Source organism: Polyodon spathula, chromosome 23 (genome assembly GCF_017654505.1).
Source record: "Polyodon spathula isolate WHYD16114869_AA chromosome 23, ASM1765450v1, whole genome shotgun sequence".
Lineage (NCBI taxonomy): Eukaryota > Metazoa > Chordata > Actinopteri > Acipenseriformes > Polyodontidae > Polyodon > Polyodon spathula.
In genome coordinates this window covers 12,645,515-12,669,983 of record NC_054556.1, presented here as the reverse complement: position 1 = coordinate 12,669,983, position 24,469 = coordinate 12,645,515, and the positions used below count along the sequence as shown (strand labels likewise).

The 24,469-nt window shown below is 37.3% G+C and overlaps 1 protein-coding gene across 7 annotated transcripts in view; it reads right to left on the bottom strand.

Annotated features, from left to right (window-relative positions):
- Positions 1 to 3,042: 3,042 nt before the first annotated feature.
- Positions 3,043 to 24,469, bottom strand: part of LOC121298043 (ubiquitin carboxyl-terminal hydrolase 19-like) — a 34,549-nt gene continuing 13,122 nt past the window's right edge. Inside the window, exons 8-27 of one of the 7 annotated variants that reach the window (XM_041224786.1) lie at positions 24,383 to 24,454; positions 21,519 to 21,634; positions 21,268 to 21,375; positions 19,217 to 19,392; positions 18,713 to 18,902; positions 18,378 to 18,511; positions 17,900 to 18,058; positions 17,358 to 17,468; positions 17,020 to 17,130; positions 16,593 to 16,694; positions 15,895 to 16,035; positions 15,459 to 15,577; positions 14,925 to 15,068; positions 14,205 to 14,527; positions 13,400 to 13,510; positions 11,651 to 11,867; positions 11,239 to 11,391; positions 10,232 to 10,395; positions 9,461 to 9,636; positions 3,043 to 3,930 (exon numbers count right to left, since the gene is read on the bottom strand). In XM_041224786.1, the coding sequence (XP_041080720.1) occupies positions 3,790 to 3,930; positions 9,461 to 9,636; positions 10,232 to 10,395; positions 11,239 to 11,391; positions 11,651 to 11,867; positions 13,400 to 13,510; positions 14,205 to 14,527; positions 14,925 to 15,068; positions 15,459 to 15,577; positions 15,895 to 16,035; positions 16,593 to 16,694; positions 17,020 to 17,130; positions 17,358 to 17,468; positions 17,900 to 18,058; positions 18,378 to 18,511; positions 18,713 to 18,902; positions 19,217 to 19,392; positions 21,268 to 21,375; positions 21,519 to 21,634; positions 24,383 to 24,454 (2,968 nt within the window). In that variant the 3' untranslated portion in view covers positions 3,043 to 3,789. Of the gene's footprint in view, positions 3,931 to 5,020; positions 6,696 to 9,460; positions 9,637 to 10,231; positions 10,396 to 11,238; positions 11,392 to 11,650; positions 11,868 to 13,399; positions 13,511 to 14,204; positions 14,528 to 14,924; positions 15,069 to 15,458; positions 15,578 to 15,894; positions 16,036 to 16,592; positions 16,695 to 17,019; positions 17,131 to 17,357; positions 17,469 to 17,899; positions 18,059 to 18,377; positions 18,512 to 18,712; positions 18,903 to 19,216; positions 19,393 to 21,267; positions 21,376 to 21,518; positions 21,635 to 24,382; positions 24,455 to 24,469 lie in introns of those variants that run through there. The other 6 variants (XM_041224784.1, XM_041224785.1, XM_041224790.1 and 3 more) reach the window with 6 other exon arrangements.

Sequence of the window (24,469 nt, the reverse complement as noted above, 5' to 3'; positions counted from 1 at the left end):
TCCTAATATACATCACGTCAATATATATTTCCTACACACAACGTTATCATTTTTCATAAATGCAGTATGTTGACAACCTTAAATGCTTACGTATAACCAGTATCCCTCTGTACACCTTTACAGCACCAGACCACATAGTAAAAAATCCAGACACCAGCACCATAAAATTTCCCATTAATATTTCCATGCCAGACTGTACCATTTAAGCCTATTCTGATTAACCTGTTGGTTCTTACTGACAATGTTTAAAGCAGCTTTTAAACAACCTCTTAATTCCTAGTTAGAACATACAATGGGTGTGCAAACTAGCTTGCTCTTTGTGCTGCTTTTCAGGTACTGTATGTGTGTTAACTAAGACTAACCATTTCAAATGAATATGATTTGATTTCTGATTTAGAATGTATGCCAAAAAGATTCAGGCCTGCCAGGAATGGAAAATTAGCACCTTGATAAAAATATTGCAATTTAATAATAATAAAACTAATAGTAAATAATAATAATAATAATGCCCCATTACAGTGTGCATTAATGATGGTAATGTTTCACCTTTCTTTTAATAGCGACCCCCAATTACTCTTAATTCTGCAGTCTTTGTTGTACATGCTGCAGTGCAGGTCTTTTTCTTAACCTCATCAGCCTGCAGCACGCATATAGCTGCTCTTGATAAGCACAGTAGCCTACGATGCATATTTTCCTCAAAGTGAAATGGGTCTCATGCAAATTGTTCAAATCATTCCAGCATAAAATACCTTTCCTGTTGGGGGACTTCTTTTCCCCAGGTTTATATTTCCTGCAAGCTCACAATTGTGCAGCAAGTTAAAATGTTGTTGTACTATGGGCTTTTTTAAATTCTGAATTATGGACACTGATGTATTTTTTTTTTTTTTTTAAGAGATTGCCTTTGGCTGCCAGATATATATTTCTTTTACCCAAATAGTTTCATCCCCCCCCCCCCCATTTAGATTTCTACATATGGTTTCAAGCTACATTTTATCTGTGTTGCCACTGGACAAAATAAAGGCTACACTACTTAAGAAGCATATAATGCACAAATTCAGGTGGAATTTGTGCATTATATGCTTCTTAAACAACACTTCATGTAGGTTTTAAGCACAAAAAAGGGAGGGGTGGGGGTGGGGGTGGGAGTTAACTTCAGTATTGCACAAACTTATACTAAGTAGTACATTTGCATTTAAAAGTACCATACTATACAAGAAAACAGTTTAGTTTAACAACTAACGCTTGTCATTAAGGCTTTGGCATTTTAAACAATTTTGTGGGGGTGTAATTAAGTATAATAAAATCCTATCCTTCTTTAACATTGGGACATTTCATAAAAATGGTACGTTTGTTACACTAAATAAGACTTTTTCAGGTATCCCACCATGCTAAAAATAAAGCTTGCTACTTGACTAATTTAACATACATATCACCTTCAAAGGATGGACCTACAGCAGTATTTGTTTAGGTTTTAAACCAAATTGATTACATTAAAAACAGTGACCAGCTTTGGTTTGGTAACATATTAACTGATCTAGAATGACAGTCACAGCTATCCAGCAACATCTCATTGTCTGCATCAGGCATTTGGTCAGGAAACACACACCTGAGTTACGTTAAAAATGCTAAAACTCAGTCAAACGGAAGGAGACTACCTATTGTAATATGCTTTCTTTAAAGTCTGATACATATAAAAAGGACTGGGAGAATGGAAGTAGCATAAATAGGTTTTAAAATGTTTAAAAGAAGAAAAAAACTGACCGATAGACTTTAGTTGAATAGGCACAGCAAACAAGTACTACAGCAACCCACATGTTAAATATACAATGTAGAGCTCTATATGCAGAAAAGCAGCCTGGAAATGGTTAAGTCTGACATGGGCAAACTACAGCTACAGACAATCCCTGATAGATGTTGTAGTGAATTATTATGTATACAGACATTAGAGATCAAAGCTGCACTGGCTATACACCTTAAGAGTTAAGTAAAGTATTTTATGTGTCTGTACTGCCAGATTAAAAAGTCATTAGTAAATAGAAAACTAGCAGGGGACCAACTTTACTGCAGTTCTGGATGGGTGACAAGCAAAGCATGAAACTGAAGTGTATTTAAAGATAAAGCACACAATCTCTGCATGAAAATATGGGCTTCCAAATGAAGTTAAACAGTGTGAGAGAGAATTCCTTTACGTTAGTATAATCTGGTAGTTATATAGTTTTAAATAAAGGTTACGCAAACTGCACTCCATAAAACGAAAACCCAAGGTAATAAAATACCGTTTCAGAAAATAATTTAAGAAAATCGTTTGTAGTTATACACACACTATACATATATCTACTATATAAACCAATATTCTCATGCAAGACAGGTTTTGTGCAAGACTGCTCCATTTATATGCAGTATACCTTTTTACCACTTACTTCATATATTTCATACTTCAGTTAAGTATTGCAACCAACCCACCCTATCATCATGGATATATCATACAACCACTACCAGGTGAAACTGCAAACAAAAAACACACTTACCATTGATAGCTCTTACATCAAAACAGCCTGCATTATCAAAAGCAGTTTATTATCTGTGGGACTGTCAAATCTTGGGCTCTTCCCCAATTACAGCAGGCCCATTGAGAACAATCCATTACTGTTGAGGCTCTTGTTCCTGTGTCCTAAAAGGAGCTTGCATGTCCCATGCAGCACCTCCCAACTATTACACTGGGAATCAAGTGGAGACCTAAATAGGAAGGTTCCCTTAAAATCAACAGTGGAATTTGTACAGCCTCTTGGCTACGAGGCAAGAAAACCATCCGAATGATCATAAAAAATATTCCCCCGAGTTCTTCTCTGCAAGCACACTTTATTTAAAGTGGTCATGGACTCTTCTCAAAAAGAATTCATTTATATTAACGTTATTTAAATATATATTTTTTTATTATCAGCAGCATTAATTTAATCTTAAACCCCCCAAAAGGTAATCGCAATACAAAAAAAAAAAAAAAAAAAAAAAAAAAAAAAAAAAAAAAAAAAACACAGACCACCACCAACAAAACAAAAATAACATTTACCAAAAAAGAACAGAAACAGAAACAGAAAAAGAGAATCAGATGCTTTTTTTTCACATCTGGGATCATACTTTGTAACATGCAGGTGATTTGAGGCCTTGGGAACTCGTGTGGATCCAGGGCTCTCAGGTGTAGCCCTGCATGTACAACACAACAGGCTATTGTTAACTGAAAGACAGATAGACCCTAATGGAAACCATATATCTTCTCCAAGGAGAACCACTGCCCATCCACGCGATTACTAAAAAAAGACTCTTTACTGGTCTCTTTAGATGACATTACAAATCAAGCTGGGGGCTTTTCTTCTTTCTACTGATGGCCACTTCTGGATTTCTGGTAGCTCTACAGATCAGTACCATTTCATTATGCAGATGGTAAACCACTAGGATTTAAAAACGTGTCTGCAGATGTGGGTTATGCACTTTTACATACTAGCCGCCTGCTGTAGAGAACTGTTGCAGTGTAGTGCAGACAGCTCTATGGTTATCGTCTGGTCCCCACTGCATGAGTTTCCAGGAAGAATAAATCAGTTGAAACTGAAGTTGTGAACTCTTCTTGTGTTTATGTGTGTGTGCACGCATGTGTGTACACATTCACTATCACCTTTGCTTACATAAGGCAGGCAAAGACTGTCATTTTAACATGTTTTGTATAAAAAGTTAGTTTGGTTTGGTTTTTTTCCCCCGAGCAGTTGGTTGTTTTTTGCAGTTTATCCCAAATCTTGACTAGTCCACCTCCTCCATATTGCTGTAGGATGGGGTGGTACAGTCCGCAGGGTGGGAGAACAGTTCTGAGGTCACTTCTGGGGTCAGCTGAGGGGGTCCTTCCGGGTCCAGCTCTGTGTCAAACAATGCCTGGCTAGTTGCCTGCAAAACAGACCAACATTTTAAGAAAAAAAAAAAAAATGCACAGTACAAAATAAACACATAAACCTGCATGCGCATTCTTATCTACTGGTTTAGGTGTGTTTGTGAATGTAGGTGTGTATGAATATTTGTGGTTTTAGCTGTGGTTTTAGTTAAAAAAAAAAAAAAAAAGAGTAAAATATACATAGGATGATTCATAAGTCACACAACACCGTTGTTTTGAACCGTTTTCAATTCCACTCACAAAATTGAACAACCCTATGGTTGCCAAACTGTGCGCCACAGACATTGGTCCCCCAAACACCATCTTCCACGCACCTGCGATGCTCTTACAAATACCCTGTACATTGTGGTACAAGTGTCATTGTCGACAAGCAAAACATGAAATTGAAGACTTTGTTGTTAAAAATGGTATGTAGATGCACTATTTAGAAGTGTTCCTTACAATGTTAAACAGGTACAATTGCACTACTGTAGATTTGTCAGAGATAATTTCCATACCAAGATATTGGAACATGGTGGATTATTACACTGGTTCACCACATATTGTTGATAATACCTTATAGAAATCAATATTGTTCTGAAAGACCAAGCAAATCCAACCTAGAACACCCTAATGAAGCTTTATTTTGGCTAGGAGCCTGTGGGCTCGAATGTAAAAGACCAAAGCATATGGAGTACAACATCTCAAAATGCATACTGTTGCACTTTAGGGTGCGAGGAAAACCAAGATATTTGAATCAGGACCACATTTATACATAAAAAGTCTGATATCAGAAAAAAAAAGCAGCTATATAAAATGATCATGTTTCCAAACAAGCTTTCTGTTAAATAACGCAACATGGGGCCTATAAAAAAAAACAAATAAAATCAATATTTACAACATGGGAATAGTTTAAATTTTATTAAAAATGACAATGCAGGTGAGTGGATTATTTGCAAATTATCCAAGTACAAATTATTGCTTTTAAAATTTTGCATTTCAGCAATCCTAAAAATAAACCAACATTTACATTTAAGAACAGATGGTGTACATTCCATTTACAGATTTAAAATTGCATTTTACATTTAATATATTTTAAAAGGCCTTTTCTTTACCTGCACTATATACATACACACACACACTTATCCAGACATTCAAATATAAACATTTTACACAATATAATCAATTGTTAGTGTTAAACTGTATCTGTTTACATTGACACCAGCACCATGTAGATCAAACATTCAGTCTCAGTAAGCACGGGAGAAAAATTCAATTAAAAACATGACAAAGGGCTGTAAATAGGACATAAGTGTGGATCGACTTTGCAATGTTCTGGTATACTATACAATCTTTTAGCAGTTAACCAACATAGCAATTTACAGAAGTGGAAAATGTGAACCAGATGGTGACCTGAACTTTTAAAATCCCTGAGTCAGATTAGTCCAACTGCTTTGATGCCACACTATACAGATAAAGCGTGGACCCCACACAGACTGCCCTAAACTCTTGGCTTGGTATTAATGAAATAAAACAGCTGACTTAAAAAAAAGGCAAATCACACACCAAAGCTGAATTTAAACAAACAAACAAATAAATAAATAAAGTTACAGTAATGCACTAACATGGCAAAACCCCCCTAAGCCCTACACTTATTTTACAGTTAGGAGAACAATGTCGCAACATAGCAAATTAAAACCGTCTTACCCCAGACAATTCAAGGAATTAAATTAAAAACCCTTCATACAGTATTGCATAGGGTATAATTTAGGGATGATTATTTATAACTATAAATATATTTTCATCAATGCAATACACTTCAGCAATATATCCATTAAATACAAAGAGGACCAGCAAAGTAAGGTTGTATTTAACAACAAAAAAAACAATGGTTCTACCTTTCTATATATATAAAACACAGATATATATATTTTATTCTTTAAAACCTCTTGAGGTGTAGCACCTCATTTACAAGAGTGACCCTGGGGAAAAAATAAAAAAAATCACATCTGCCTTTGAATGCAAAGTACTAAGTTTTCCTGACGAGACAACGTGCCTGAGGAAATCAGGGCAATACTTCTCAGTGCTACTTAGAAAAAGCTACTGGATAAATATCAATACTGGAGGGAAGGGTTCAACTTCACATGTCGTGGGCAGTGCAGACTTTTTGTTTTCTCAGCATGCCCAAAAATACAGTGCGAGCCACAAAAAAAAAAAAAAAAAAAAAACCACAACACCTTGACATTTTCAGCATTCTTATTAATATTAGTACTTGCGTTTCAACAAAATGAAATGGTACAAATAAGAAAAAAACAACTTATTCTCTTACTCTTATTTGTGCCAAGAAAAAACGAACAGATGCAACATTCATGGACATCACTCTAGGTATAACTACATTACAATTCACAGACCTTGGATGGAGGTTTGATTTGTAAAACAAAACAATTGATGTCAGTGTGAAAAGAAAGGTGGTCCTCACTGCCCACCTTAACAACACTGTGTGCATGTGCATTGCTTCTCTAGCTCCAGTGACCCTGAGATATCAATGGATAGAAAACATTGATAACCAGGGCTACCACTGCTGCAAAGGTGCCAAGGACAAAATATCTGACATAGTCTTCATCCGAGTAATCTGGGAAACCTTTCAGCGCTGCAAACTCTTGTGTGGCCCGGGATCGGAGTTGCCCGATTCTTCCTGTCTGCGCCTGGGCTCCTTCCTCCCCCTCATCCTCCTCCTCCTCCAGTTCCTGCCATATTAGAGAAGCCTGCGATTTGCGGAAACCTATGTCAGGTTCTGGAGAGTTAGTCACTTATTTCAGCCTCTCCCAGCTCCCTCCCCCCACACTTTATCACTGATTTTTCAGGTCACCGGGCAATCTAGTCAATCAACATGGTTTTAAAACTTATGCTATTGGTGTGCAAGAAACCTTAATGAAATCATTGTTCATTCTTTGTGCAGTCTGTTTGATCATTCCGTTTCAGTTTTATAATAAAATTGCTCTTGGGGGATTTCTTGCATCATGGGTAATGTAGCAATATTTTTTTTCTGAAAGATTTCTCTCATGTTTGTTTTTTTGCTGCCATATTCACTTAGGTTTTTTTTTTAGGGTCATTATTCAAGATGGGGACTCATAAAACAAGGTGGCTTGACCACTTAGAGTCCACCCTGATATCAGAATTGTCATCCTATCTCACTGTAGAAATACTGTACTCTTATCTATATGCAGCACTATAATATAACAACCATTCTGAAGAGTCTGAGATAGAGCACTGTCTGAAAAAAAGGGAAGGGGTCTGGTTTGCTAATTGCTATACACAATGTCATTTTATTAAGTTTCAGATATGTCATTCACTCTTAAAGGGTCATTATTGGTTTAGATTTGTGTGATAAAATAAATGAAGAACAGATGATTATTTAAGTATTACAAGGCAGCACGCATAGTTCTGCAGACTATAATATTTTCTGTGCAGGAACGAGAAAGCCCAATAATATCCCTGTCTACCATTTCCTTTATTTGTATTACAGTTTTTTTTTTTTTTTTTTTTTAATGAAAGTGCAGCAATAAGGCAGACCATAAACAGTAAATCTGCAAGATTATACATTTTTCATGGTTCTTAAATTTTAGACTTTTCTCCTATCCATCAGTTTCTCTTTTACCTGAAAACTACAACAAAGGGTAAAAGTACTTATTTTACCTTTATTTCTATGAAGGTTAAAAAAAAAAAAAGAAAAACAGATATGACCAATGCACTTTGAGTGTGAAGTTACATTGATAGCTATTCCTGAAGCAGGAAAAGCTACGTTTATAGCAGGTAATTTACACTGATGACAATGTGCACTAATCTTGGGCAACTTTAGCGTTAGACACATTTGTCCAAATTAGTGCTTAACAGGGTCTGCAAAACCAGCTTAAATAATACATTTCAGGAATATACCCCTACAATACATGCAGACTAAAGATCAATTTGATTAACCTATACTTCTCCGTAATACAACTACCCCAGATTACCCCACAAATATAATCCAGTTCGATTCTCAAGTGCTGTAAAATGGTCTTAATAAATTTCAGCAGATTTATCCTGGTAGGTTACAGGTTGATCAAAATGAACCCCTAACTACTATACTACATGATATTTACAGTAAAGTAATATTTTAGAAGTAGCCTAGTCAGCATAATTCACGAAAAATAACACCATCCTCTCGGTATTATTCAAAATTACATTGGAACTTGAAAAGATCAACTTGTATTTTAACTTTTCAGTGTACGACAAGAGAAGAATGCAAAATAACATAGATGTAACTGGTTTTCTCAAACATTTTCAAAAAAAGGTAAATGGTATTTACAAATTAACAAATTAATTTATTTTACTCAGTATTAGATTTCACGTTGACTTCTTTCCAAGCTACCACTATTTACATAGTCTTGTTTAAATACTAAATACCAGCCACCTTGTTCCAAAAATGTTAGCCTGTTACACCAGTTTGATTGGTTATCCTATCCAAACCCCCTTTGATAGAACAACACCCAACAGTGTCTCAGTAAATCCTGTAATGGAGGTTGTTCTTGAAAACACCATCCTAGTGCTTTAATAGTGACACTTTAGTATAATCAATGATTGGGAGAAGGTAGTGGTTTTAATAAGTCATATGGTAGGACAGGGTAATAAACTCAATTTTCACTGCAGTTTGCAGGCTTCATAGATATAAAAGACAAAAATTCAGCATATACCAGGCATAAAAAAGAGACACCCCCCAGATCCGACCCCCTTCAATTTATAATAATAAAAAAATTCAGACATTTTACACCTGAACAAAACCTTTAAGTTATTTATTATTGCTTAGCCACACACACATATATAAATTGGCATTCCAAATAATAAAGCATCGTTTGTTGGAAAATATCATTACGTTTTTGGTATAATGACACCCACGTATACAAGCAATGCAACATTTGTGTTGGTGGACCAGGTTTTATTTCAAGGCGAATGCTTTTACCTTATTCTTTTTATATTTTGATGACATTTTGTCTTTGTGAATTTTTCCCCGTTTTCCCCAAATCTAAAATGCCCAATCTGTATGTTTGCCACACCACTGTAACCCACTTACCAATTAAGAGGACTAAACACTAACGGGGCACCTCAGTTTCAGTTCTCGTGCTAAATCGCCTTCTATTACCAGGCTACTGTATCCTGGAGGCGCATAAAATGTACCTCATCAACCCACAGGAGCACAGAGTCCAATGTAGCACAGCCTTTAGGTCACCCACCAAATTCTGCAACTCAGCATGACCAGGTGCAAACCTTTTACCTTCTACTTTTCTCAACTGGAAATTTTGTATTCTGCAAACCACATAAATAAATAAATAAAACATACCTAGAAAACAGAAACTACAAATAGGAACATTTTAAAAAACTACATCAACCAGACTGCACACAAATTCAAGAACCATAAACCACAAAAAATTAAACGCTCAAGTCTTGTATAGATGCCTTGGCCAATACAAGTTACTGCAGCTTTAAGAAATGCAGATTTGTCTTCCCCCTCACCTGACTGGCGCCGGCTTCGGCCGTTGCTGGTGATTCTGCACTGTGGGGGGCTGGACATCGTGATGGTCTCTCCAGGGGAGAGTTGCGGCGTCGGTAGAAGAGCACGTAGGCATAGCGTGTCACGACCTGGCTCTCCTCCACCGTGGTCACTGTGCTGTCATCAAAAAGACGCCATCCTGTGAAGAGAAAGGGCAGTTAGCAGGGAAGCTTTCTATAGAACTTGGCACCTACTTTGTTATTTCCTTGATCGGTAGAAAGTATATTTTCCTTGTTTTGTGTGGCTGATTTTATTATTTGAGAAGTTTCTAGCTCAGAAATTCCTGACAACTTTTTAAACCAGAAAAATACATTTTTCTATTTTTTTTTTTTTTTTTGCAAATTAAGTCATTTAAGAGAATACTGAAATATCACTTCTGCACTCTCAAAATAAAACAGAATCCAGGACTTGTTTCCATCACATCATGCTTCTTTTATATATTAATATTGCATCTTAGCATTGTATGCTTATCACTTAAGAAAAAGATTTAAATGAAACTTTATGAAAAAACCTATAAGCCTTGCACCCTGTAGACTTATGAGCATAAATCATACAGCATAATTCTATTTGAAATGCATATTTGACAGTGGTTAAAAAGTTAAGCAACATATAGCAATTTTAAAGGTTTAAAAGTAACACCCATACATCTGTGTTATAAAACACTTATCTGTAAATTACCTGTGTCAAGGGCTACAAGGTGGTCTATACTCTTCCTCACATCTCTCACCACTCACCTACATCACTGCGTTGGCTGTTTTTGTCGCTGGGCAGGCGAGCATATGCAGTGTAATGCCCCCCAATCATTCCACCATAGTGGTTAATCACACCATACAAGTCATAGATGGGAGGCTGAGTGTCGTCCTTCTGGTCATTACAGAAGTTGCTCAGGTCCAGGCTTCTGCAGGAATAAAAGCAATTCAGAACGGTTTGTAATAAACTCAACACTCCTTAGTTACCACTATAGTTCTAAAACACCTAAAATAGAGCTGTTTAATATTTTTTTTGTATTATACCCAGTTAATCTTTTTTTTTTTTTTTTTGGGGGGGGGGGGGGGGGGCAACGGACTATAGCTAAAGTAAAAATTAAGCTAAGAAACAGGGCAGAAGATGTCAACTTGATTTACTGCTTCCCACTTAGAGGTACTGCTGGGCCACTTTACAGTTCTAGTAAGCATATGGGAGAATGCCTTACAGTTTTAGTGTTTATTATGCATTTTTTGTATGTTTGTTTTTAAAATCAGTTCTAACCCATAAGCATAACTACAACTGATTCCAGAGGATGTTCCACCGCCACCACCCTCTGCATCCTATCCTGTCTGTCTTTGTTGATTACAAACTCTGTTCTGACTGTCCACCAACATGCTGTATAAACCTTTGATTGGTTGAGACTATTGAAATCTATACAGACAGCAGGTAGTGGTTACTTGGTCTCTCTCTCTCTCTCTCTCTCTCTCTCTCCTCTCCTCTCTCTCTCTCTCTCTCTCTGTCCACCAACATGCTGTATAAACCTTTGATCTGGTTGAGACTCTCTCTCTCTCTCTCTCCTCTCTCTCTCTCTCTCTCTCTCTCTCTCTCTCTCTCTCTCTCCTCTCTCTCTCTCTCTCTCTATATATATATATATATATATATATATATATATATATATATATATCTATATATATATATATATGCTCATATTACATTAACCCGGCACAATTCAATTTTAAGACCAGACCCAAGTTCATCTTGTAAGCCCTCTTACCTGACAGGGAAGTCAACCATGTCATTGATTTTGTCCCTCCAGATGAAACTGCGGAAGGAGAAACGCTTCAGCTGGATGATCAGGACGTTGGGAAGTCTCCAGAGCATGAGCTGCTTAGATGCCTCTCTGTGCTGCTTGCACTTGGGGCAGTACCTGAGGAAACAAGGCACAGACCTAAATCATCAAAAACACTGACATTTTAAACAGGTGCTGCAATCCAAATCAAACGATGACACACCTGGTCAAAGACCCTCTTAATAAACAGTACACTAAAATAAAAATCATACACCACACATGGTAGGCCAATCAAAAACTGGTCATGTTACAAAACTATGTGTGTTCATTATTCTTTAAAAGAGCTCATTTTGTCATCCAGCTTACTAAATAAATTAACCTAAACCAAGCGCCCTACCATGCCTCTTCGGGTGCAAGCACCTCAGGCCTGGTGAAGAGGTTGAGGCAGTGCTCCAGGGTGAAGTGTCCTGCTCTGGCTGCCTCGCTGGCCGAGCCTGGGTCCTCCACATACTCCAGCTCCTTTGACTCGATCAAGACGTACTCCTTGCTCCGCTCATTATTCTTCCACACCAGGACCAGAGAGGAGTCTTCAGGTATATCCAACACTGCATCGCCTGCAAGAAACCCATTCATCTCAATACATACACTCTTTCCACTCCAGGTCTTTGAAAGCCAAGTGGTTTGGCCTCCTTGCATCTTACTGCACACACTTTAGTTTACTTGTACTTACCATTTGAATTTGTATTGCAATTTTTCGTGAATTGCCAGAGCTTGTTTATTCATTTCTTACTTATTAAGCAATTAAACAAAATTAAAACGTGGAACGTTGTTTTAACAATGCAAAAGTTGGAAAAAAAAATGTAATGAAACAATACCTGTTTGATGAAGCATACTTACTTTACCAATTACAGTATCCACCACTTACACTGTACAGAGTTATTTAGGGCAGCCATTTATCAGACAAATAGCGATTCTGTTTGCCATTCCCATTCATTTCAGTAACAAAGGCACTGTTTATACCGTGTTAAGCACACCGTATATTTCGGGCAAACTCAGCTGTTTGGATCTCGTTATGTGCCATTCACATAGATTTAAATAACTAATGCACTGCTTATACTGTAGTAATCGCTCTTATCCACCAAATGAGAGCGAGCGTTGAGAGGTTGAGTTTGCGAGTGAGAGGAGAGGAATGACAGCCGTTGTTCACTAAAAGCTAAAAAAATACACAGCGGTTTCCTACTGCTTTGAACCGCAACTGTTGTCTGTCTCATTATATCCCGGAAACCCCGCAGTTCAGCGATACAATATGTAAATAAATCCTGTTCGCCTGCAGGGGGCGTATCAACTTCAACCTCCGTCTCGATCTCCTGCCTGTCACTCAGCAGCGAATGCACGCACCCACACGGCACACTGCTACTCTGTCACAAGCATTCATACCCTGTATCTTTCTAAGCAAGGGATTTAGGGGAGCTACCTAATAAAAGTTGAATCTCCAAACAATAATAATATAGTACAGTAATTGTTACCGCTGCGCATAATGATATTTAAAACAAGATTAATTAATCCGCCCTTACTCTGGTCCCATGGCAGTCGGATTACGCGATGGATTACTGTACTTTATTACATTAATAGGTTTTAATACATCTTTTTTATTAATAAAGACTTTTAACCACATACATGTTTGTTTTGATCACTATACTGGTGACTGGGGGACATTATGAATGTGAGGTTATTGTGTGGGAGTTTATACCTTACACTGCTTACTGTGGGCAAATTGTGTTAACACAAAAGCGTCCGTTCTAAGTGGTGGCGACTGTATTACAAAATGACCCCATTACCAACTGCTATCACTTCTTTTGAACAAAAAAAGTGGAATAATTTCTTGCATTCTGAGAATTCGCTAAAATATTACCTTTTAAAACAGATGTGACTGTAAATAGAATCCAAAACTAAAAGTAATTAGGTAACTGCACCCCAAGGCCAAATTGAAAACACATGAGCCAAGACTACAGTAAACAGCCTAACAATTTACAAAACATACAAATGCAGTGTTTTTAAGTTGAAAATATATGTATGGATATTTTATGGTGGCAAACTACGAAAGATGATTTTGCAAATGTGATTTTATATCTACGAAACATTTCACCTTTGTCCTCAAGTTTTTCCTCATTCTTCGCTGAATCAATGACAGAGATGTAGAAATGTGATGCACAGCTGACTAGTGACTCTGTAGGCTTCTGGTAACCTGTGACTGCAGCTGAAAGTTGGGGAAAGGGCAGGCAGAGAAAGAAAAAAAAAGTAACAAAAATGTGTTTTGACATTTAGACAGAAATACTGTTTTACTGATGATTTTTTTTTCTTTTTCTAGTACCGGTACAGCACAAGGTTAAGTACAGAGCATTAGAAAATAGCAGGCTAATTAGGTTGTAGTATTACATAGCATACAGTACTTTACCTGAGAGTTGTTTTATTTGTAACCGTTCCGTTTTTATTGTTTTTTTCTGAATGTTTTAACAATACACTAGCAATACACACACACCTTGAGCAAAAGAGATCCTACCATTTTTATGAATCGCTTTCATTTTAATAACCTCAATTCACCACTGAATGAATGATTTTCATGTCATGTATGAATATAATCCTTGCAATGTTTCTTCAGTGGTAGTGGAAACATACTGAAAAGTTAAAATTGTACTTTGCTTAAACTGCATTCCCTTATGACTTGTAAACTGACATTTACCAAAACTGAAATAAGGTCCAATTGGAATCCCCCAAAAAAACATACTGGCTCAATCATGAGATACTAAGTGCCACTGGCAGCACAGGGGGATTTACAAAAACAACTTACCCCTACTGGCATTGCTAATGAGAAAAGGTAAAATTAACCAGCACAGTAATGCAGAAGTGCCCAGCATGTTTCACTTTAAACAGATTTTAAAGCAACACCCTACCTTCAGGTTTCACTGCTTTCTCACAGGATGTTTCCTTCTCGCAGCCAGCTTGTTCCTGGGACTCATGTAATTGACTGGAATACCCAGAGTCGACAGTAAGGGTGCAATCGTTATCCCTCTTCGAGTCCCCTGCAGCCTGGCACATGTCTGGTTCCAGGGACTGAATACCCTTTTCATGCTCCTTGGTCTGATCCAGATAGCCCTCCTTACAGCAGCCGTCTGGTATTTCAAGGACCTGCGGGGGCAGATCTGCTCTGCACTTGCTCGGTTCCGGGGACAATTTACCTGAATGGATTGGGGGCTGGAACACATTCAGAGAGTACCTGCAGAAAAAGTGAGGGTAACAGGATCAGAATGAATTCATTCCACTATGAAGCATGTTTCACTCCACCTGCTTGAGTATTTGATGATGTTTTGGCTTACACAATAGGATTTTTCCAACACACAATCAAATTATTAAAATTGACAAAAAAAAAAACATATTAAAATCGTACAATATTGAGGAGATGAATGTGTTGTACTGAAGTGGTGGTCTTCTGCAGACCACAACAACATTCACTGCTGAAGAGAATACACTCCAGTTAATGTGAAAGACACAAAGAAGTTGCAACTTCTTGATTGGCCTAAAATGCTACAAACTGATCTTGTTGTACAGTTGTAGACCTAGGGCAAACACTGCAAGTACATCAATATGACTAAATAAATAAATAAACCAGATACCTAGAGTACCCTTCCAACAGCTGGGCAAGGCGAGAGTATGTTAATCGAGACTTGGGGACACTGATCAGGAATGGACAGCCAATGTTTTCAGCATATGGCTTGCACTGATTTTTGTGATTAGGCCAGTGGGTTCTCTGACAGGTCCTGAAAGGGAAAATAAATATAATAAAATAAAAAATAAATAAAAACATAAATGCTGTAAAACAAATCTTAATTGATTTAATGTTTAAACCTTTCCTATAAATACAGTTTTACTCTACAGTACTGTACATTAAGTTGTTTTATTTCTTTTTTTATTGCACATTCACCTATAGTATTCAATTACAACGGTTTACAATGCATCAAGGTACTGCAATTGACGAAATGTTAAACAGTGCATTTTCATAAAACAAAAGAAAAATGCTGTTCGGAATTTTTATTTTCATTTAATGTTTAAAAGTTCCACAAGTAAAAACAACAGGTGCATTTTAAGCAAAACAATACAGCAAGTTACCAAGCAGTGGATATCAAACTGGAATCCACTCTCTAACTTACGTGTTGCAGTACCCGACGCGGTAACAGCGAGCGCAGCGTTTCACCTTCTCGTCCTCCGCCTGCGGGGGCTTCTGACAAGCAGCACACTTACTGATGGAGATGCAGGGGACCTGGGGCCTCTGAAGAGAGAGAACAGAAACTTCACAAAAAGAAGGGCCCTCTCAAATCTACTCTCCAGGTCTGAGTTCACTCTGGGGGGTTCGAACAGTATGCTACAATAGAGTGTGTTTTCACCTGTATACAGCATTCATACAGTAACTTGTTTTCTGCAATATTTAAATGGCCATCACTTCTGGGACAAAAACCCAGACTTAGCCTTTAAATGTCTCATGCATATTCAAACTTTCAATGCTGATATCTCAAAACTATAACACGTTCTAGTAAGAGGAATATACATACATCTAAAATCTTAACTCATAAGGAGGTCATTATGTACCTGCTGGACCTGTAGGATAAGCACTTTCTCTTTAGCCAGATCATTGGACAGTACTTCAAAACAGAAGAGAGTGTCTGAGGGAGAAACTGCATCCAGCGAGTGACAGGGAAGGAACGCACGGTGGAATCGACTCTTAATGACCTGCAAGACAGAGAATTAATTCCATCACTGGACTTTATGCACCATAAATAAATCAATAATTTCTTAAAACTAGAAAAGAGAGGAGATATATTTTTTGGTGACTACTAGGAAAGATTTACAACCATAAATAAATAAAAATACAGGTTTCCAGTGCTTCAGATAATTTTAGGTCAGTAGTAATTGCTGTCTGAAATTGGTAAGCAGTGGTAGTTTTAATTTGCTGTCCAGTTGTAGTACCATATTTTCATGAATTAACAGTAAAAATGTAAACTATTGCCCTTTTGGTATGAACACTGTAAGTGTCACTACCTAATCTTTGTTTTGTAAAGGTACTATGCCTGTAAACCTGACAATGCACCTATAAATGCATGTCTATTATGGTGTTGCACCTCTACTTTCATCAACTGATCCATATTGGGATATTTATTAAACTGATCCCAGAGGTAGCACCCAGTAATGGAAATACCGTTATTTACATTCTAAAAGTCGGTGTACAATGTTAGCTGCATGGTTTAGTCTACTGAGGTAATCTTGGGAAGCTGTAGGATCAATCTTACCTCAGTAAGCCTCAGGTTCTCTGGTTTAACCCTCACACTCTTGGAGATGGACTCAAGCACTTCAGACGTGCTGGAATTCTCCTTGCTGACACTCATCAGGAACTGACAAATGGAACCAAAATTCAAATTTTATAGGATACACAATCACCAATATTTTTTACACAAAAGAATACAGCACTAATATTGAAACACAAACAGCTGGAGAATTTGTAACATTATTCGAACAATGAAATTACAAAAGGTTCTACTTTTTTCTTAGCCACTGTACGTTAACTACATTATAATTTTGGGTTATTCAAAATATTATGTAAAAATACGACAAAGTATTTTCTGTTTATAGAAAAATATATAAAAATTAACAATTCCAAATGCAGATTTGTTCTACCATCAAAAAGAATTGATGCATGTCCTCCTCATGTCACCTCACCTTAATTGGCCTCTTATGAGGTTCCTTGCCAAAGTAAAAGACTGTCAGCACTTTTTGTTTTTGAGGCAATGGGACTGGTAGGTACAGGAAAGGGTCAAATGTAATGGACACCTAGAATTACGAACACAGAAACACACATTTTTATAATTGGGGGACCAACACCTTGTACCGTGAAGTGGGTAAAATATCTAACTACTGTACATGTGCATTCCAATTTCATTTTAAACTCTTTGGGTAATATGCTGGACTGATTTTTCAAAACATCAGAAAGTAGGGAACTATTCATAACAAATCCCAATGCTTTTTTCATTTCCATTTTAAAAATAAACTAGTTTTACCTTCGAGCATATAGGGCAGACCAGTTTAGATTTGTACTGGCCCTGGAACAGATCCACTATGAAGGAATCATTCCTCATTTTATGCCGCTGCCAGGCCTCTTCTGCCACAACCTAATATAAAAACCAAATGGAAATATACTAGATCACACTTAAAACGCAATATTGTACAGATCATTAGTACAACACAAGCATCCTGCAAACCCAATTCATCCCTTGGCTAGAAAAACAAATTAATACATGTAAAATGGTAAGTTTGTCATTGTGACAGACATATTTTACATCCTCAGATTGATACTGTTAATAAGCTACTCTTGTTAAAGAAAATCCTGAGCAGGTTTTATTAGAACAGGACAATGGGTTCTTTAGGTAAATGGAAAAAGAGAGTGTGACAGCCAGCCTCTATAAACCCTCACATTATAACTGGGCAAGGGGTTCACTCTGTACATGTAAAACTCTATAGTGCTGTGGGCATGCATTCGAAACAAGGCACAAAAATCAAAACAGATGATGACACCCCATAGCTGGAGAGTATATGCTCTTACCTCATCTGGTCTCCCGTCCGAATCCACAGTCTCTGTATACGGTTTATTCTGGATCCTATTCAGGTCCTCGTGAAGCCCATCTAATAAGAATGCCATGAATTCCTGGGCGTCATGCTGTGCGTTACCCGTGAACTGGCTGGCCTTACTTGCCACTATAGCCTGCAAGACATAGTAGGTCATTACAGATAGCCATACCCCCTCCCAAATATCATTCAAAAGAAATGTTAAAGACCGACACACATTTGTAGAAAAGAGTGGTCCTTTCAGTTTCTCAATACAAGGTGTGACAAATGGAAGTAACTGAAGATGTGCCCACTGACTATAGTGAGATCTGGCATAGCTATGGTGGTTTTGCTACATGCCTCATGACATTTCTACTTATCTTTGACTTACCAGGATTAAAACCAAAAAATACAAGTAGATACTGCACTCCAAGCTACATGATCAGAAATGTATATTTTATCATTATAGGGATTACCTTTAGGTTAGAGGGCTGAAAGGCATCGTACGTTCCCTTCCAAAGAGTCCGCAGCAACCGTGCAAACCCATTGGCTAGACGGCCTCCAGTCCCCAGGGGGTTACTGCAATTTAGCTCCGTTTTAAAAGCTTGATCTGTACATGATGCAAATAAAAAATAAACCTATAAAAATTGACAACAGACATACCTCCACATACTTAATGTGGTCAATATAATACAAACAAGCATATTTCAGCTTCTGAGAGAATATGAACTATCATGAAACATGAGAAGCAGACAATAGAACAGGTTAGATCAAATTAATGAAGTACCCCTTAAGGTTCGGCTTGACTAACCATGGAAGTAATCACGCAGCTCGCGAGTGTTGGACAAGGACTGGATAACACTGTTCATGAAGCAGGTGTTTCCGAGATTGACCAGTCCTGTGAATCCCGGCAGACACACCATCTTCTCTTCCACCTCCTCGAGGTGCTCACTGCCCGTTGGAGAGTGGCTCATCGGGGGCACCATGCAGGTCGGCTTGGGCTGGAAACCACCAGGCATACACAAGGTGAGCAAGTTTGCCAGATTAACATGTTTTCTTCTTATTGTTTAAATTACCGATGTAATAATGTCTTGATCAATAGCCAACATGTTTTAACACCAATAATAGAGACCACACTAGTGTGATTATAATTATTTAATGATTTTTTTTTTTACTCGACAATCATAAAAAGGACAGAATAATAGAACACAGGTTTGTACTGTAAGAGAGGGGACCTTAAATATCACCAAGCCGAACTGCCTCATATTCTTTGTGGATTAGATCTGCTTGACTAGACATGGGTCAATTAACTTACTGATGTTACAAGGGGCTCCTGTTTAATCGGAACACCATCCTCAGTGCGTGGCTTTTCTTTCTCGGCAGACCTTGGTTCCTCTTTGCTTGGCAGAGTGTGCTGGCTACTCCCAGGTTGAGTCTTTTCAAGAGAAGCAGGTCCTGTAGACAAAGCCACCTTGGCGCCACCCACTGCACCTTGAAAGGGGGAGAAAAAAAAGCTTGTGCTTAGAAGCATTTACATCTTAGATTTTGTACCAGGTATTGATGGACGTGCAAGGCGACTGCTGGAGTGCGCTGTGATTAAAGACACAGGTTATGAATTTGCAAAAAAACATCTTTACCTTTTAAATACATTTTCTCAAAAAGTTCCCTTTATGTTGCATCGGTTTTTAACTTAGAAATCAGCGATTTGTAGTAGATAAGTAATACTATGTAACTAGTAAGTTACAAGAGCAAAAGTAGAAAGAGCAAAACTATGGAAACATTTACTTTTATTATAAACAGTAATTTACTGAGGAAACAAATCCACAAGTGCATTCCTGTGAAAAAATTAATTGTTTTTTCTTTCTTTTCAAGAAAGAACAGCTGCCCCAAATGCATTAAGGAGAACGGAAACAAAGAAAGTTCAGGTATTATAAGCAAGAAAACAATACATCGCACAAATCTACAAGGAGAAGGAATGCAAACTGTGCTGTCTGTAGTTTACAAAACAGATCCGAGTACAGAAAACTGGTATAAATGATTTAGACAAGGGCAGAGAAAATGATCGTCTTATTGTTAATTGCCGCAATAGCTCTGGCACTACAAAAATTACATACAATAAATCTGACCATTTTAGATCTTTCGAAACATGCTAGTGCCTCGTGGAGTACCTTCAATGACTTGTCTTGGTATAGAACAAAGCAATAATAGGAGGTCAGCCTGCCACTTCTCACATTACATTTTGGGGATATCTGGCATGTGCTACTTGATAATGGTCTCAACAAAATGTACACATATTTTAAGATTCTTGAAGCTCCATCTCTGAGTTTGAAATCGTATTATTACAACAAAACACTACCAAGAACTGATTATTGGTCTTGTCTAATACATGAGATGTTGAAAGGACATTCAATATGGAACTTAGGTTTCCGATCTCCTTATTTCAATTTCCATAAGACATGGTAGAAAATAACTTTGATTAACAAACAGGTTAGAATAGTATCAAAAATGCAAACTAAATCTTAAAATATTTTTCACTTTTAATTAGTGGAGTTACTTCATACTTCATATGATATTGCATATTGAACTACTTTGAAGTAAAGACCATCCACACTAACTGGCGAGAGGTACGTGCAAAAAACTGAGCGTGTATAATTCAATAACCTTTAATTCACAACTATGATGAAGCTTTTAGTTGGGGCTTGTACCTTTAAGAGGGAAAATAACAGGTAGGTTCATCGGAGAGAGATAGAAAGCGTGTGCATGCACACAACTACCAGTGTACTTAGTGTTTTAATTATAAAAAGTATTCAATCTATCAATTTATTCACATGAAGATTTATGTGACAGAACTGCAAGTTACTGAAATCAACCGCGATTCATTTTCAAGTTCAAATCATATTACTTCCAACGTTCATTACATTTGGGCATAATATCATGATGCAAAAAAAAAAAAGCAAAAAAAAAAACTTTATATAGATAATGTACAGTATTTATACGACCGGTATTTACATTGAACACTTCAAAAACTGAAATAAATCACTGCCAAATCAAAGCACATTGCTGTTCCTAAAAGTAGTCTCTGTAAACGTTTTTGTTTTTTTATACAGTGTATATCCAGCCGCAGCACTCTGTTAAGAACATTAAAAGTTACATACTTTTTCATGAAACCGTTTCTCAGATAAAATGCTGATTTGCACAATTGCCAAGGAAAAGATCATTCATATTAGTGCATAATCAGGGTGTCTTTTACTGCAAGTTGTGTCTGAATATTTGTCCCAACATAGCTATACTTTTCAAAATCAGACAGTAGGGAACTCTACAAACAATCAAATATTAAATAAAAGTAAGTGCAGTGCCTCAACACACAAGAGCTTGATGTCTTAGTGCGCGGACCCTCTGCATGGCTGGATTTCTGCAGCTCCAGTCCCACCTCTCCAGCAAGTGTCAATATTAGCCCAGTGTGTTTGGGGTGTCCTACGGTTGGGAAGGAAAATAAAACGGGAAGAAATTAGCCAAACCAAAAAAAAAAAGTATTAGACAGACATGAGTACAGGGGAAGGCAGTCTTTAACATCTTTAGCTGCTCAGTTAGTTATGTTAATTTTAGCTAAAGCAGACCTTGTGTTGCTGGAGCCTCCAGCCCTCCCCATTTCTGGCTGTGCCTCTTCTTCAACGTGATATCGAGTCGGGATGGGGTGAAAGAATAGGAACACTGCTCAGGGTGTATAAGATTACTAGGGAGACAAAAATATTGATATAAATTGGTTATTGTCTTTCTAAAATTTTACAGGGTGGATAAACTGATGAGCAAAATTTTATTCAGAAATGCTCTGTGTGATTAGTAGGGGTGGGCGATATACCTAGAAAAATATATCATGACGCTTCATATGTTGTTCAAGACGATACACTATATATAACAATCTGACAAAGTTTATATATATATATTTTATATATACACACACACACACACACACACACAGTACTGTGCAAAAGTTTTAGGCAGGTGTGAAAAAATGCTGTAAAGTAAGAATGCTTTCAAAAATAGACATGTTAATAGATTATATTTATCAATTATCAAAATGCAAAGTGAGTGAACAGAAGAAAAATCTACATCAAATCAATATTTGGTGTGACCACCCTTTGCCTTCAAAACAGCATCAATTCTTCTAGGTACACTTGCACAAAGTCAGAGATTTTGTAGGCACATAGTCAGGTGTTTGATTAAACAATTATACCAAACAGGTGCTAATGATCATCAATTCAATATGTAGGTTGAAACACAATCATTAACTGAAACAGAAATAGCTATGTAGGAGGAATAAAACTGGGTGAGGAACAGCCAAACTCAGCTAACAAGGTGACGTTGCTGAAGACAGTTTACTGTCAAAAGTCATAAACCATGGCAAAACTGAGCACAGCAACAAGACACAAGGTAGTTATACTGCATCAGCAAGGTCTCTCCCAGGCAGAAATTTCAAGGCAGGACAGGGGTTTCCAGATTGCTGTCCAAGCTCTTTTGAAGAAGCACAAAAAAACGGGCAACGTTGAGAACCGTAGACGCAGTGGTCGGCCAAGGAAACTTACTGCAGCAGATGAAAGACACATCATGTTTACTTCCCTTCGCAATCGGAAGATGTCCAGCAATGCCATCAGCTCAGAATTGGCAGAAAACAGTGGGACCCTGGTACACCCATCTACTGTCCAGAGAAGTCTGGTCAGAAGTGGCCTTCATGGAAGACTTGTGGCCAAAAAGCCATACCTCCGACGTGGAAACAAGGCCAAGCGACTCAACTATGCACGAAAACACAGGAACTGGGGTGCAGAAAAATGGCAGCAGGTGCTCTGGACTGATGAGTCAAAATTTGAAATATTTGGCTGTAGCAGAAGGCAGTTTGTTCACCGAAGGGCTGGAGAGCGGTACACGAATGAGTGTCTGCAGGCAACAGTGAAGCATGGTGGAGGTTCCTTGCAACTTTGGGGCTGCATTTCTGCAAATGGAGTTGGGGATTTGGTCAGAATTAATGGTCTCCTCAATGCTGAGAAGTACAGGCAGATACTTATTCACCATGCAATACCATCAGGGAGGCATCTGATTGGCCCCAAATTTATTCTGCAGCATGACAACGACCCCAAACATACAGCAAAAGTCATTAAGAACTATCTTCAGCGTAAAGAAGAACAAGGAGTCCTGGAAGTGATGGTATGGCCCCCACAGAGCCCTGATCTCAACATTATTGAGTCTGTCTGGGATTACATGAAGAGAGAGAAGCAACTGAGGCTGCCTAAATCCACAGAAGAACTGTGGTTAGTTCTCCAAGATGTTTGGGCCAACCTACATGCTGAGTTCCTTCAAAAACTGTGTGCAAGTGTACCTAGAAGAACTGATGCTGTTTTTAAGGCAAAGGGTGGTCACACCAAATATTGATTTGATGTAGATTTTTCTTCTGCACTTTTGCATTTTGTTAATTGATAAATATAATCTATTAACATGTCTATTTTTGAAAGCATTCTTACTTTACAGCATTTTTTCACACCTGCCTAAAACTTTTGCACAGTACTGTGTGTGTGTGTATGTATATATATATATATATATATATATATATATATATATATAATATATATATATATATATATATATAGCTCTGATAAACCCTTTTTTTTTTGCTGTCAAAGCTGTCGTCACTAACAGTTTCGACTTCGATTGTATTGCTGTATCTGACAAGACATATCGTGACTTTGTGATGAAATTTTTTGGTCGACAATGACGACTTGAAGTGAAAGAAGTATAATTCATAGGGTTCCCGTGGGTACATAATAATAGTTTTATTATCTTTCAGGAGAAGGAAAACAATGTCTTTTTGTTCTCAATAAGATTGGAAAAAATATAACCTCTCAGTACATGTACATGTATAATGTATATTATATATATATATATATATATATATATATATATATATATATATACATACACACACACACACACACACACATATAAAACACGACACATTTTATTTGCGATGATAGCTGTATAATCATTAAAAAATACCAGTAACAACAACAATAGCGGTATATCGCCCAATCCTAGTGATTAGGTGTATTTAAAAGAATTAGTCATCACTAATTGCAGACCATTTAATTTATTTATGTCCCTGTATTGTATTTTAGACCAGATACCAGGATCGGCCTTCTAGTGCTCTTTAATGCTTAAGTGAGGCCATACACTGCCAAATTTAAAATTCTGAGAAACTCCAGTTATGCAATCTTTCCATTAGTCATTTTTTTTATTATTTATTTCAGAAGTCAAATATTTGTTGTTTTTAAAAATCAGACAAATTTGGATTTAATCTGAAATACTTAAATAAAAATAAGAAAATGTGAAAGCTTCAAGTACACCCCCCCACCCCCACCCCCAAGTTTGGTGATGTTTTTAAGTATTTCACTCGCAGCTGTATAAACATTTCACATAACCACTTTATGCTCACCTGAGTTTCACCTGCCATTTAAAGACTGTGTTTGGTCCACAGCTTGAATGAAACCGCAAAAAATTCTGATCACTAAGAAAAAAAAAA